This window comes from Gymnogyps californianus, chromosome 1 (assembly GCF_018139145.2).
Source record: "Gymnogyps californianus isolate 813 chromosome 1, ASM1813914v2, whole genome shotgun sequence".
NCBI classification, from domain to species: domain Eukaryota; kingdom Metazoa; phylum Chordata; class Aves; order Accipitriformes; family Cathartidae; genus Gymnogyps; species Gymnogyps californianus.
The window spans coordinates 162523726-162540767 of NC_059471.1; the positions used below are offsets into that span (position 1 = coordinate 162523726).

The window sequence follows — 17042 nt, forward strand, 5'->3', positions numbered from 1 at the left end:
TACTAATTAGATTAAATCTGCCCCACTCCCTCTTGGATATTTTACAGTGTCTTCCCTTAGTAGAAGAGCAACCCATGGCCATTCTATTTCATTGTTGCTCAGCTACACCAAACTGCACAATTTGAGTTCACATAACAGATTCTTCTGAGACTCTCCATGCAAGCAGAGTTGAATCCCTCCCAAGAAATCATGCAACAGGCATGATCTTCTGCCCGCTCTCAACTGAAAGAAAGACTTGGGGGTCAGAAGCAAAATAGAAAGCTGTTAAATAAGTAATTACAATAAAGTTTATTGTTGATGTTTTGCTGTTTAGCACGTGCCATACCTTCCAGAATGTGCATCCTAACCAGCTCTGATCTCTCTGGCCGGGACCGGATTTTCCGTTTCAGATAGTCCTCTGTCTGCAGCAAAAATAGACAAGCAAGAACCAATTTCAGTTGATTGGACACAGGAGTGAGGTAATCTTGGACAGCACAAACAAGAGAAACAACCATCTTTAGTTGTTACTGAGATCTAAATAAACACAGAACAGAGAAGGGGCATATCTTCTGTCCCAGAGCACCCAGAGAATGAGCTTATTCTAAAGATGACCTTCTACTGTAATCGCCTCAATCTAACTGTGCACTGCTGCCCCACAGAACAGAAACTGGAAAGGACTTCCTCAAGAGCTGAAGCCCTCTTTTCCCCTTTTATGCAACACTACTAACTTGTGTCAGGGTGAAATTCAAGACGTTTCTTTTTACATTAAAGATAAATGCACTGGTTCCATTGTTCACAGCAAATACTTTCATATAGTGCTGGCATTCAGGGCTGACTTGTGGTTTGGGCATATTCTTTTATTTGTTTAAAGATATGTTATTTGTTAAGCTAAAGACCCCATGCAGTCCCTTGGCAGGCAGAATCTAAATGCTATGACAAGACTCATTTCATTTCCAGAGCTGCTTTTAGCTCTGTCTTTGGAGAATACACTACAGAGCAATGTACAGAGATGACCCTGTCTGGGCTGAGCACGTTACCCTTTACACAGCACAGGAATGGGAATCTGGGAGCAGCGGGTAACGGGTAAGTAAGTACTGGCCATCAGGATGGGCCTTCAGAGAAAATAAATATTAAAGTCAATCAGAAAACTGCACCATACCGGCTCAATTGCCCACACCAAAATATTAACTTAAGAAGGTTTTAGGAAAAAAGAGGAGGAAGAAGCAAAAGCCTTTGGGACACTGGTCTTAATGCAAAGTCCACCGTTCCAATCCTTCCACAGTTTAAAGTGCTAACACTCCCTTACAGGTTTTAATCACAGCTGTTATTTTTTACTTATGTTGCTTTCACTTTTAAAACAAAACTTAGCCCAGCAGTCATAACAGGTTTTATTCCCCTGTAGACTAATTAGAAAAAAAAAAAAAACATCCCCAGAGGCCTTCTGAGGAACAGAAATCATCAAGAAACCCCCTAGTTCGCAAAGGTGCCACATGAAGTGTGATGCCTGGCTTCCTCTTTCTATAGAGCCAGAAGTGTGTGTGATTTCAGTGTTACAAGATTGGGGGGGGGATCCTCTCTATTAAATTTTCAATTTCTAATGTCCTAGATAAACAACTGCACATGCAGGTAACAGAGAAACCATACACTTTCGTCCAAAGTGGAACTGAGCTCCACATGATAGGAGCACTTAAGGGCAAAACAGACACCATAAAAATAAAAATGTAAACTATATGGACAGCGAGGAAGAAGAATATCAATGACTTGCAGAAAGAAGTCTCCAGGGGAAATCCAGGCACCATATTCAATGGTTTTTAGGCACAACTAGTTCACTGAGGGTTAACCACCACCACATACAAACTAAAGAACACCCCATCCAATACATCTCTGACTACATAGCGCTGTATTACATCCAGAAAATGAACGATTCCCTTCTGCATCTCATTAACAGCTACAGGATGTCCAAAACGTAAGACATACTACTCCTGACTTCCCCAAAACATTAAAGACAATATTGCATCTTACCCTGGCCCGCTCCAAACTCCTTCTTTGTTCATGAAATGCAGCTGGACTTTTCAGAGCTGTTGAGAGGAAAACATTTAGATAATGAATTAGAATGATGGAAGTTCTCTCACTGCACGTCCCTCCAGGCCAACTAAGTTAACAAATACACCACAGCAACTGCCTCCTGCATCTTTCAACACACTGGACCAGATCTCCAGCTGGTATAAAGCAATGTGAATTGACATACTCCATTTGACAGCACAGGAGCTACAGGAACTGACCTGGACTTTTTGTGGGCCACTAAAGAGACCAATACGGGTACACTTCTAGTCGAACTAACCACTATTCACAAAGTTGGGTCCAAGAACATGAGTCAAAACCAGCCCCCCAACAAATGCCTTTTACAAGCTTCAACATAAAGTAAGATATCCAGGACCCTTAAGTAAGGGAATGGCACTGAAACATTGAAGATACATGAAATGGTTGGAAGGATGGGGGAGGATCCTAATGAACTGTAAATCCTCTTTACTACCTTTTAATGTCAAAGGAAGCTACAAGTCTTTCCTCAATCTGCACCTGTCTTTTGTGTACATGCAACGGCTGGTTGCAAATTCTGCAGGTCCACAGGACATATATATTGTTCCATGTACGAGAAACCATCGTGAGAACAGGAACACTTGGACAGGAAAGTACATCTGTCTGTTGACAGAAAACCAAGACTTGAGGAATTAACAGCAGCTCTCCATATAACAGACCTCCTCGCCCCCTCGGGCCCAGTATAAAACCAGAGCCAAAAGGGATCATGTTTTAAGAAACTGATCCTCTGCTGTCCAGGACCATACTAACCCTGGAGGAATATCTCACTCTGCCTGGCTCCTCTGGAGCACACAAAGCTCACGTCCCACAGTAAAACCGGAGAAAAAGGGTGACAAGGCTAAGTGCCACTAGCTCCTCATGGTTTTCCCAAATCCGCAAGTAGCTTGTTTTTTAAAAACAATCACATTGTGGCTTGTATTCAGAACTAGCTGAAGGGAACATAATAATTTCTTTTCATATTTCTGAAATACTCATATTTAAAACTGCCTGGTGAAGTTTCTAAATTACCATCAAGCTAAACAGCAAAGTTAAAAAACTTCAGCTTTAAAGGTAAGTTGCAAGTCTTTTGAAGACAGAAATCTAAACTTGCACAGTTAGTAACTCCAAAGTATTGCATCTAGGTCCTATGAAATATAGTCTATTCGTATTATTTTTCACTTAAGACCAATGATTAAATATTTTTCAAATGTAACTTCATAATGAAATCTCAAAAGGCTATTAAAAAATAAAAGCCCTTGCATAAATGCAATGTAAGAAATTACTGCTAAGGCATATGTAGACTTCTGAACTCTTTCCTATGGAATAAAATGGAGTAGCCAAAGACAAAGTGTTAAGACAGACACACGTTCTGCAAAATACAGACCGAGTCCCTCTAGGTTCACATCAATGGGGTAAAAAGTAGAATTTAGTCCATATGCCAGGAATTCTGAACACACCAGGGCATCATAGATAGGATTCAGACTACAGAAGTGAATGAAGAATAATTTGTAGAATAAATTAACAAGAATTGAAAACTAACTATAGCGAGTGAGTATACAGACCCGTACAATGATGGGGCAAATAGTTCCTGTTCAGATTAAAGATAGTTTCGTACAATCTGGTTATGGAGAGAAATCACCAGAGAAAGTTATGCAAGCTGCAAAATGGGAGTGCACTGATTGCACTTTGGGATAAACCAAAGTAAGGGTAGAGATATGGTTTTGCAATAACTGCAAAAATAATACAAAAAACTTCACCAGCTAGCTGAAACATCAACTCCTGGGCAGTCTGACCAGCACACTTTGATGAAGAGCAAGCAACAAATAATATTGGGAAATACTCTTTTCAAGCCGCATGAACTACTTGTGAATACGCACGTGCTTGAGCTTAAACACGCATTTCTTTCATTGTATGCATATTACAGAAAAGTGAAATAAAAGTTCAGGTACACTTGGGCAAAGATACCATGCAATATATAAATCGGTATAAAAATCTACCCTGGAGACAAGTGAAGCAGGCCTCATCTTGAGTCTTCAAAAGCTCTCTACCACCAGAATGTGCAGCCACGGCAGTAATTCTTTGCTCTCCCCTTCCTGCCTACCTCTGCTGTCAGTAAGAGGTAGCACATGAACTTTAAGTGACATTTCCCTGGCCATAGCAAATGGTCAGGAAAGTCAACTGCAGGAGTTCAGCTGATGTCACAGGTAGTCCAGGAAAATTCTTGCATAGAGAAGAACAAAGCAAGAAGAAAAGAATCCCTGAGCAAAAAAAAAGAAAAACCCTCCCCCAAAACACATACACATTAAATAGTAAATAATGCAAAACTGCTACGGGAAGAATGTTGTAAAGAACAATTTCAGTCTCTCATGACTAGTCCTCTGGAAACAAGCACTGGGTTGTAGCTCTCTGGGCTGGCAACATGACAGAGGACTTCATATTCGACCTCTGAAAATGTCAAGAGGGCACAAATCCCTCACTGCTTCCCTCAGCAATCTAGGATGGGGCTGACATGTCAGAAGAGGGTGTCTATTGTAAAAATCATACTCCATTCGAAGTTAACTAAGCCTTGCACATTTTTCTGCCTTTGAAATGACTACACAGCCCAGAGCTGTGGAGCAACTCTGTTAACTTTATTATAGCAAACAAACAAACAAAAAGATTTCTATGAAGAACTCTGAAGCAGTAAGGTTCCAGGTAAGCTCTACAGGAGATCCACAGTGCAGACATGCCCCTTTTCCAGCTCCTACCACTGCCCTTCCTGGCCACTTGGCACTGATCCCTGCAAAACTATTCCTGCCCCCCATACCCTTCCGGCTTGCTCACCTGAGTGCCGCTTTACCCATTCCACTGAAAATTACCCATGTTGACAAAGCTCTACTGTTCTCAGCCATATCAGCTATTCTGGCTCATTCTGATGGTGTACGCAAATGAGTGGCTTAGCTGGTGGAGCAGAAGCAGTGGTAACCAGGTAGGCATGGGGCAGCACTTCTATCCCTGACACAGGATTCATGTCCACAGCCCTTGGTACCTGAAGCAGCAGATATAACCACAGAAAATAGGGATGAAGAAACTCCAATCACCTAATGCTTTCTGACTGCTCAGGCTGGATAAAATATACTAAACTATTCCTTACAGTAGTTAGTCTAACTTGTTGAAGACCTCTCATGAAAAAATGTAATATTATTGCAGAGAAATTATCCCAGTGCATAGATGTCTTTACTATTTAAAAACCTTTCTGAATGTCTAACTCACATTTCCCTTCCTACAATTTATATTCATTACTCCCTGCCTTACCTGCAACCATTACAGAGAACAATTTATTCTCTTCCTCTCTGCACCTATCCCTATATAGTTGAAAACTTTGGTTTTCCTACAGTCTTCTGTTATATAAAATGACCAAAGCCAGTTGTTTCAACCTTCCCTTACAGATAACATTTTCCAGACCTTTGCTTGTTTACTCTCTTTTGGACTCTTTCCATTTGATCTGCATTTTTCTTGAAGTATAGTGTCCAAAATTGGGTACATATTCCAGCCTAGGCTTTATCAGCTTTTATAGAGCTAAATGATTATTAAATAACACTTCTCAGTTACATGTCCCAGCCAGTTTGCCTTTTTTGTGTACATAAAATGCATAACGTTCACAAACCATGAAAGGTCTCCAATCCTCTTCTGCAGAGCTGCCATCTAGCCAGCCATTCTCCATCCTCAATTCATGCCACTGACTAGACATACCAAAATGCAGAAAATCTGCATTTTTCTTTGGTTTTGTCCCATATTTCTCAGCTTCCCCAAACATTGTGCGTCCCAATCCTGTCCTTCTCCAAGCCTACTAACCTGCAAGCTTTATAAATATGCACAGTTTCCTTGTTTACATCAAATTACTGAAAATACCGAGTAGGATCAGACACTGACCTTCTCCCTCCCCACCCCACCCAAAAGCCCTGCTCAACACATCCTCCTAGTCTGACACCAAGCCTTTATTCCAATATTGTTCTGTCACCAGTTGCATATACAGCTTTGAGTTGTCCCAGCTTGCTCACAAAAACGTCAGGCGAACCTGTGTCAAGCACCTTACTAAACCCAAGAAGTGCAAAAAGACATTTAACACCTTGACTTCCTGGGGAGGCAGTTCAACAAATATTTAGTCTGGTGGTAGGTCCAGCTTAAGTAATGACCTCTTTTTCCCCCTCCTCCATGTCCCATGCATCTCTGCCTTGCCACTGATGCTCCAATTATATTCGTACCGCACAGGGAGCCATACTAGGGAACTGTCACCATAAAGTAACTCCAGCACCTCCCCATGGCGCTTGCCCCTCCCCAAAAAGAAGTACTAGTTCATTCGGTTCAAATCCTTGATCTAGCTAACTGCGTGGCCAGCTTCGCTAGCTTTGCCAGCAAAACTTTGGGTGAGCCCCTGATGAGAATAGAGTGCTACCAGAGAAAAAAAAAACTTGCCAAGTAGTTTTAGCTGTTGAGAGTTTTTGTTTTCCACTGTATGCAGAAAAAAGTTCCTTTATATTTCTCTTCCATTGTGATAGTTGAGAATGCAGAAGTAACTTCTGCAATGCCCAATTTCAGTTAGGTATACCTGTTGCCTGCCTTTCTGATTTTGTTTCTACATGATATGTGCATGGTATTTTCATCGTCAATAAACTGCAGTTACACTTTCTGCCCTTGTTCCTTTTACCTAGGCTTGGGACAAACCATGTTAGCCCTCAGCTATGCTGACAAAACCGTTTGTGGACTCTGATCACAGTTGTTTTGAAAGAGTTATTTTAACCTGGATTGGTACACTGGTTTACAGCACAGCTCCACAAATAATAGTGTCAGCAAAGCTAAGCAAAAACTGCCCCGCCAGACAAAGTCAGAAATGAGAGGCTGGGTTTAAGGCCAGCGCTGCAGCAGGAGCCCCCACGCTACTGAACCAGAGCCCCCGTGTCTTCAGATTGCCCCATCCACCTTAGGAAAACAGCCTGATGTTACAAATGGCCGAACAAGCACTAAAAATCACTTAGTGATAGAAGGGACAATAGCATCACCAATAGGGTTTGGGACACCACAGTCCAGCAGGTGTGCTTCAGTGAGTTGTACATACTTTTGTCCCACTCGGACAACCATCTGGCAATTTGCAACATCTACTTTTAGGAGGATGAGCTTTACCCCTCACCTTTAGATGACTGACAGCAGGATGTGATTTTCCTACCACAGATGGGCTGGCTAGCAAGGATCTCATGAAATTCCTACCACATACATCCTAGTTTTTTAGTCTCTGCTACTTGTTGTGGAGCATTTTGATGCCTCATCACCAGAATTCCTGAACCATTAGTATCTTTGTGGTCACACCCTTAGCTACCATGAGAAATCTCCCTGGAGATCAATGATGTTTTGTGCCTCCACCCTGCTTCAAAAGTGTTTGCAGCTATACATTGCAACTACTGTCCTTCCATCTGACCCCCCAAAGCTAAGTAGCAGCACACAGGACCACCTACAACAATGCAGGCCTTTCCACACAAAGCACAGAGACCGAAGTTGCTAATCTTTGCTTCAAAGCAATGTATTAATTCCTATGAAACAGGGTCCAAAACTGCAATGCATGAGTTCAGTGTTCCCTCAGTCCAAGCCACACTTTGAAGATGGCAACGTGTGAATGAAGGGAGATATTGCTGCAAAGCATCAAACTGGTGCTGCTATAAACAGACTGAATCAAGGCACAGGAATCAAACCCAAATCTCCTATATAATAGCAGAGACAAAAAGCCGGGCAAAATGGTTCAAACATTTCTGTTCAGGGTTTACCCTGCAGTGTACAAGCAAATTTTAGCCTTGCAAAGCTTTCAAAGATAGTCATATGCAGATCTTCAAGTTCCTGTTACCTAGTGTGAGAAGTAAGTGGCATCAGAACCGAATTCAATCACTCTAAGAACGAAACATGGCAGGGGAAGGGGACTGACCCAACTGCTGAGAAAAAGAGGTCAAAATATCTGTACACCCTGCACTTGCTTACGCAGCCGACAGAAGACACCAAGGTTTGCAAGGAACCAAATAAAGGGAAGAAAGAAAGGCAAAAGGGTCTTCACAGGCCTCATAGCTCAAGTGTCTAGGGGGGAGTAGAGGCTGCAAAACCTTCTGCGATCAGTAAGAGCACTATTGGAGGCTATCAGACATGTAGGCTGACAGAGGAGAGACTGCACATGAGCTTTCCTTGGCCATAGTATCTAGCTCATCATAGACAACAAGGTGATATTTGAACCGCAAATCAGTTGGTCAGACAACATGCAATGTTTGTAGGAAGGCTACAGCTAAATTCAAAATACTGAGTCAAGTATTCTGCTCTTCAGTTAGATCAGTTCCTGAGGGAAAGGTAAAACCTTCCTTTGCTATGACAGAGAGAAGCTCATGTCATGTCCAAACCCAACCTCAGACGTGCTGACTTAATTCACAACAGCAGAAGGCCTTCTGCTGCAGCTATTCACCCCTGCTCTCAACCAAATTCTAGTTTCTCTCTCTTGTTTACTACGTTTTCATAAAAAGATGAGATAAAGGGCTGCAAATAGGCTCGATGACTTCCTCTGTCGGTTCAGGGTGGGGCTCCCACCCCATAGCATTTGGTGTGTATGTAGCATTTGGTAAGAGACACAAAACCTGAACCACAGAGCAAGACAGTTTGCACTTTCTTCCTCCCTTCATCTTCACTCCACTTCCAAAAAGCATTTCTCACAGCATGGAAGAAAAAAGTATTCAAAAGCTGGGTCACATGCACAGAAGGAGCTGTTATCTTGCTAGTGGAGCAGTATCAAAGAGCAGTATACTGTAGAAATATGAAAAGGGGCTGGGGAATACACAGGTGAGGGAAAAGAGATCTCCATCAGCACTCTTTACTCCTTACGCAGCTCCAGGGAATTTCACATCCAGTACACAGACCTGATCATACTTGAGAATTCTTGCTGATTTCATACCCCTGGCATTGGTAAGCGTCCTTGGACTAAGGCTAAGATCTGAGTATCAAGTTAAGGATAAGAAAAGAAGCCACAACTGGTAAATTGTGATTATCCAAACCCCAAAATATATAAACTCAGAAAATTCAAAATAAAGATTGACCTAAAAAAACCAATCCAAATACTTTATGCAGGTGAGAAACACATCTCTGCCACCCAAACAAATGCAGCTTTGCCCTTCAATGACACCCTTCAATAACAATGTCATTGTGATTAAAGAATTATGAGTGTTTCTAGTCTCAAACAGAAGAAAGGCTGGAGAAAGGTTCTTCCCCATGTTGTTACTGTTGCCAGCATTGCCAAAGCATGGCACTACAGTTATGGTGCTACAGCTTTATCAAGTCCTCCCTATTACCAAGCTATTCCAATCGATATATATATGGCACAGAAGATGGCAGTCAAATAAAGGCCATGTTAGCTAGATTGTTTGGTCAGGCTCAGGCTGTTGTGGAAGCCAGAGCTGAAGAAGTCCTGCCTCCCTGACACCCTACCTCATAGAGCCACCCCTTCTGCATCAACACTCATGAGCCTGCACAGCGTACTGGCTCACAGAGCTGTTGTTGCACAAAAAAGCCACTTTCCAGTTCCCTGAACTGGGCTTGCCCTGGTTGCACGAGCATCTGTACAGGTGGAACTGTGGTACCCTGCCTCAGCTCAGCTCACCACGGAGCCACGCATCAGCTGAGCTGCTTCCAATGCCTGAACCAAGTGCCTCTCCAGAGCCCATGTCCACAACTCAGCAAAACTGTCAGTAACTTTATTACAGTGGTATCTCCCTTATGATGCAGCTGAAGTTTAAGATTTTCATTAGTTTTAACTGCATGAAAAGCCTGAAGTGTAAGTCTGTCACAGCAAACATGCAAAATTATTGATAGAAAGGGCTAAGATTTTTCAAGGCCCAACACTCAGTTAATTTAAACTCTAACAGATATGTGTAATTTCTCAGAAAATTCATCTCCTTTAGGAGCAAAATGGAAATTGTCACCCATGGTAACAGTTATCAGATCTATGGGTGACTATGGCTACAGCTTTGTGTCAAAGAACATTTACAGCAAATACAGATAATGTATAACCCGCTCTGTCCATCACTATTAACATTCAAAAGCCATTACCTAAATCCTGAAATTAAAAATAAAAAAGATACAAGCTTCATTACAATTAGGATTATGCCACCTCCAAACTGAAGAGGAAAAGGGAGACAAGGAACTTCTACCGGGAACCCTTTGATCCACGCATTCCTAGGCCAGACTTCATGCCTGCTTCTTGGATGGATAATCGCCCTTTGCAAACTCTTCTGACAATTTTACGGAGTGCCCAGGCTGGGGGAGGTGTGCAGCCATAAGAAGAAAAAGGAGAGACCATTCCTAGCCAACGAGTAAGAATGAACCCAAGACGACTGTGGGAACATGAAGGGAAAAAAGCTGTATTACATACCAGATTTTACTCCCCTGAATTATTACATTTCTCTTCCAACTGGCAGAGTTAAATCTTTTATCATTGCAGGGATCAAGGACTAAACGCAGCCTATCAAACCCCTGAGCATGGCCTTTTCTTTCTACAACTTCAGAAAGGGCAAACAGCACATTTCCATTACTAACACAATGAACTTTCCTACTCCAACCACGTCTTATTAATCACAGATGATATAAACACATGGAAAACAAACACAGACAGCTATCTAAAAATACAAACAAACCAGGTGCAGTTATTAGGCTCCTGACAATGAGGCGCTCAGCTTAAATGTACAGACTCCTTCTCCACACAAAGCCTCAAGGCTTTGAAACTGTGCCTCAAGAGAAGAGATCAAAGTCAAAGAACCAGCAAATAACTCCTGGGAGACAAGTTACAGGTAGATGATCAAATTAAAATAAAACCAGCTACAGATTTCTGTGCTACGTGCCACAAACAGAAATACAGCTGCAAGTGTCCTCTACAGCTTTTGTTTGTTTTATGATACCTGCTTAGTGTTCCAGCCTTGCTCTCAGAGCATGACATCAACTTTATCAAAAGTCTCGCTGCAGCCTCCATATTTGAGGTCCCATTCTGTACACAATGAACCAGGAAACAGCAAAGTTTCAGAGGTTAAATGGAGTATTAAAAAAAGTTATTATTTTTAGATCTTGAAGACTTTACAGGTTTGGACACTTTACTAAACAAGTCTGGGAGTAACAATATTTATGGCCCGTATGTTTGGTTTTAACTCCTTATCCTAAATGAAAGTACAGTTTCAGCTTGTTTTGTGGAAAAAAGGTATGAAAGTGAAGCAGCCACCAATGGGCAGAACAGCAGACACTAGATGGCAGGGAAGTAAAAATCTGTATTTTTGTTTTGTTACTATAAATATATTCCAAAAACTATACGGAACGTCACTACAAAGACCTGATATGCAAAGCAGCGAGAGAATTACAGAAATATGTTACACAGCAGAGGTAGGTAAAGCAGGAAGAGCTCTTGCGGGGTGTTAAAGCAATTGGTTTATCTGCAGTTCAAATATAACACACAACAATCTTGAAATGTCAACTGTGTAGCCACACTGCAACACTTCCAAATCAGTAAAACTCCACATAAGCATAGCAGTTCATCTTCTATCCTGGCCTTTGCATAGAAAATACTGTTGAGAGATTAAGAATTGCACCTGAAGTCATCAGCATGACTGCAGAACAGTTCCCGACACGAAAAATACTGCACATGTAGCTAACTGTGTATGTTCCAACAGCTTACTGCCTCTCCTTTCTTTGACATACATCAAAAGATGCTCCTATTTCACAACTAACAGTTGAACAATTGATAAAGCTAGGTTTTTTGTTTTCTTTTGTTTCTGACAACAGTTAATATATTCTGTTGTAGCTATTTTTTGTAACAGGAACCAGAAGTTGACTATATCCTCAAAGGACAGGTCTCCTTCAACTACCACCCCATGTACTATACTGACAAGTTTCAGGTTTAAAACTGGCAGCTTAATAAGAAAATATGAACATGAATAAAATATTAAATATAGAGCTATGCAATAAAGTTGGAAGTGCATAATTTTCATCAACCAAATTACTTTTTTTAAATTGAGAAGTGGTTAGACTGTCAGGTAAAGGCTAAAGCAGCAATATCATTTTTAGCTACCCTACACAAACACAAGTGTGGATGTATGGCCAAATTTTGGGGTTGAGATGTTAATGTCTAGAGACATGGTTTAACTTTAGAAACTCAGAGGTGGCAAGCATTTCGCTTCCTGAAATCAATACCTCAAAGATCCTTGTTTTCTTGTGACGGCAGCTGTGCTGGATGCAGAAGACCAGTTACAAGCTTTGCCTAGATGATGATCAACATTGATATGCCAAAGCATAATCTGTGTTCTGTATCCTTAAATCACTAAGTGTCCCCATTAAATGGCAATTCCTTTAGAATTAATTCTAAGCAATGTCTCACAGCCCCCCAAAAAGCAAATACTGTATTTTAGTTTTGTAACAAATACTAAATTTTCTCCATTAACCTTACGGCTACAAAAAAATGCAGCTAGTGATACGAGAGGCCTAATGAGATTATAATCATTAGACTGTCTGCTGTATTACAATCATTCCTAATTGTGTGACATGTTGCAGCTGAACTCTGGCATGCTCCCCTCGTGTAGTCCGGAGACAAAATACACTCTCCTCAGGAGAGTCTGAAACCCAGCAGCACAAGATCTTGTATTCCGAAATACACTCAAGCAACTAACAGGCTGCATGTCCAAGCAGAAAAATGCATGAGTGTTGGTAACGCAGACCTATAGCATGGAAACACATCAGCACCTGTAAAAACAGTCACATTAGAAAAACAGCACAAATTCAGTCCTTTTTGGATTCTATATACATTCATGCATTCTGCATATACTGCATCCTGGAATGCAAACATACAGTCAGAGTAGTTGGATGTGGGCACAAAAACTGGCAAACATCAGATACACTGAAGCGAAAAAGCAGCTCCTGGAAATTCTCTGCCTGTACTGCAGCCACCCTCCTTCTAGCTTTCAGTTCAGACGATGCCCTTTTTAAAGGCTGCCTGTCATCCTTCAGATATTCACAAAGCAGTGGTATAAAACAACACAAGGCACATTCCCAGAAATGATCTTCTACTTCTGTTTCGCCTGCTTAGGTGAATCTGATGGTCACAACAACAGCTTTCCTGCAGGATTGTGCAACATGACAACCTTGCATGCTTGCCTATATTTTGAGTTTGCAGCCAGAAGCCAAAGATCATAATCCCGATGGATAAAACAACAGGCATGTGACGCTTTAAACCTTGCAAAAGAGAAAAACGCAACATATTTTGCAAAGCAGGGTATTACTACATTTGCCAAACGTCTTTCCCCTAAAAATTTTTGCTGTTTTAATTGAAGATACTTTCCACATGTCTTTCTACTCAGATGCACATTAGCTACTGTTTTAAACATTCAAGAGTGGATAACTGGGCGTATAATACTCCCCCCAAAAAACTTACAATAGCTGTAACCTTTAAATTCAACACTGTAAAAACAGACAGCATCTGACTGTTCTTCTACAGCATGACAGAGTTCAAAGAGTTCAGCACAGACAGCAGATTTTGTTTAGCCTGCATTTTATGAGGACGAGAAGATGAAAATCACCTCTGCATAGCTACAAAAAAATGCAAATAGCAAAAAAGCTTGTCCATTTGCACTATCAGAAAACAAGCCAAAACCTGAATAAATACGAAAACTCAGCTCTCTTTGTTTCTAGATACAGTCCTTCTAGCTCAAATCACAGGTATGTCAAGTGCAGATGAAGACTTGCTTCCCACCTCTTTTCTATGGGCAATTGAGAATTTTAATCTTCAACTAATGAATTCTGCTACTAGTAAAAGGTTACACAAAGTGATAACAGAAAAGCAAGAAGAATTAATGAAGCACAAACCCCAATTATTTTGAATCCTCTGTCACTGCTTATAAATGCTTTATTTCTTACTACAGTAAACTAATCTTCTAGTGAAGCATAGCCCTACTGTAGGTGGCTGGTGGGTTGGAAGGTTATTCAAGCAAGATTAAGTGTACTTGGTAAAAAAATGTTGAAACATTTGCCTTCCTCTCTACCATATAAACAAAATTCCACATGTGAACAAAGTAAGCAATTTCCAGCTCTGTTCTGAACAAGCAAAGCAGGAGTGGTGTGACTCTCACTTTAGTATGACACAAACGTGTCTTCTCCCACCCCTCAGGTTTACAGCGTCCAAAAACCTTGTGTTGATGGAAGCCTGAAATAAAATTTCTCTTTTAGGGCACCAAGCTGAATCTAAACACCACGTAAGACATACTTCAGTCAGGAGAACCAAAGGTACCAAAGTGAGTTTGCACACTAGATAGCTTTTAATGTAAAACAAAAACTTCTACTTCTCCCACACTTGGTTCATGGATTTTTGCACATCTGTTTGGCTACAAGACTGAGGAACTGATCTGTATTAAAGGCTAATCTAAATGAACATGTAGGATAGCATAGTAAGACCAAATCTGCACAGAAAAACAGTTGATGCTGAGGAACTGACATCCACACTCTATACGTGAACGTGAAACGGGAGGTGTGGTGCCAGACAAGTTGTAGTCTGGTCCCATGGACTGAATGCATATTAGCTCTAGGCAGAACGTTTTCCAGTTTACTTTCATCCCAATTTAATCCAACTCTCAAACTTCATTTCATGGTGCAAAGCAAGGTACACTAGGCAGGTGCAATCAGGAGCTTTACTTCAAAAGCACCTTCCTGACACAAGCTATAATGCTAATGTAGATATAACCACAACTACCACAAATCTTTCAAGAGCATTAAGGCTCTCCAGAGGGAAAATAAAGGCTAGAAGCCAACCAGCATTTCTCATGGAAAGAGCGCTCCAGCTCATTTAATTCAGCACCAAACCATCCTCTGGATTCCCACTTCTATATTTTTGTTAAATCATCATGAAGGGCTGTGTGGGGCTTGGTTCCTGACTAACAAACTCAAGAGGGAGCCCAGTATAACCATGTTTAGTAGTAGATGACATGGGAACAAGATTAAGTACCTAACTCTTTTCACACACAGGGATTACAGGGCAGAGAAATGAAAGAATACAGGATACCTGCACATTCCCACTAGTAAGTAAAAACGTCTATTCTGAACTGCTGAAAGTAGAAGCAAAGCTGTCATGGCTCTGAGACACCTTCAGGAGGAACATGGCCCCTAGTCATCTTCTGTACTTCTCAGGTTAAAAATGGGACTTTTGCTTTAAGTATCACAATTTATCTTAGATCTGATCTTCTCATTAAAAGTGGCCCAGGCAAATAATGTTTTAAACATTTCCCTATGCGTGGTTATTTCCAGTTGGCAGGTATGGGTAAATGATACCACGACTTGGAGGGAACTAATTTCAAATCATGTTTAGAACAGATCTGCTAAAGTGGTTTTTCTCCATTGCAGAAAGGATCTTTTCATGTGTCGCCAATATTTTCACAATGAGATTTCACTGAGCATTCTTCTTTGGTCAGTCGTAAAACTCACATGTAAGAGACATAATTGAAGCAACGAAGGGCACAAGTCTGCAAAGACTAGTTATTTAGGCTGTATTTTAAGCAAATTTAAGACTAATTACTCTGGGTGCCTTACTTGAATTACTTGTAAGGGCCTCATTTTCAAAGGGCCTGTAAAACAGACCCCTCTCAGGAATCACAAGTTTGGCCAGCCACACTTTGAAGAAAGCCAGTACTGAACATAAGTTAATACAGTATTTGCATACATATCCACCTAAAGCAGGAGACCACAAAGAAGTCAGGAACATTTTCTTCTGGGAAGCATTAGTGAAAGGGCACAGTCACTGGGACACTAGTCTTTCATCGAAAAGCAAGTACGTGTATTCTGTAGAAGCATGTATACGAGTTCCCCAGGTAAAAATAAGATGACAGGCATGATGTACTATATTCAGACAGGACAATCTTTCCTTTTTGATTTGGTAACAGAATTTTAAGTAGGGGTCCCAGAAACATCTTGAGCATGTCACTGCCTTCCAGCGAGCCACTTCAGCTGACAGAATGCTGCTGACAGGTTCTCTTCATTCAGAGAGAGAGCTGACAGCCTAACCTTAACGCCTTTAGCAAAGTGTAAGTCACATCACTGTGTCATATTACAGTGTGCACCCCAGAAATAGAAGGAATGAGAAACTCATTACTACACTGTCTTCAAGTAAGGCTTGTGAAATGGGGGAGGGGGAAAGTTTTTGAAAGAAGAAAACATATACCTGATCCATTGCCTTTTACTAAAGCTGTTAAGTGAAACTGAGAGGACCTCAAAAATAAAACATTTGCCTTCGGTCTTGCTTCAAGTTGTTACCTATAAGTCATCTAGTTTGGAGGTACCACAGCATGACAAAACTATTTGTCACATATCTTTTTGCATTTTGGGGGAAGGAGGGGAACGAAACAAAAAAATACCTTCTCCAACACTAACCTGACTGGGAATTTATTAAAGCTTGGTATTAAGGTATATCCTATGTGTCCACCCAGAAAAGTAAAAGTTCTCTGGCTCCGCAGATTTTGCCTTCCCCTGCAGGAAGGGGAATGGCTGATGCCCATAGGCCTCTTTCTAGCTATGTTTTCTAGCTACGAGCATAAAATAGGGCTCCTTGTTGGTTAACATCTTGTATGCGCTGCCTGTTTTCAGTCGGTTTATGGAATATGTACATACAAAGTTACAACTGCCTCAGAGGTCTGGGGAGCTGACAAACAAGAACAGAAACTGCAGAGGCAGGAAGCCTGTTAAAAGAGTGATTACCAGCATGCGTCAAGTATATAAGGCACTTCTAACATAGTATGTTCTCCAGAAGACTCTTGTGCACTATGATCAAATACAAATGTTGTTTTGGAGTACAGTTACACTTGGAGCCATTACTCTCTTCCTCAGTATTGGAGGTGGCCCCGTACCTAGCATACCAACACTTCAGAAGGACCAAGTTGGGTGGGACAGGGTGGGGCTCTCATATATGATGTTTT

The 17042-nt window shown here is 41.2% G+C and overlaps 1 protein-coding gene across 1 annotated transcript in view; it reads right to left on the reverse strand.

Annotated features, from left to right (window-relative positions):
* Positions 1-17042, reverse strand: part of MRTFA (myocardin related transcription factor A) — a 94840-nt gene that overhangs the window by 10621 nt on the left and 67177 nt on the right. The window contains 2 exon segments of the mRNA XM_050907401.1: positions 326-401; positions 2002-2057. Of these exon segments, the coding sequence (XP_050763358.1) occupies positions 326-401; positions 2002-2057 (132 nt within the window).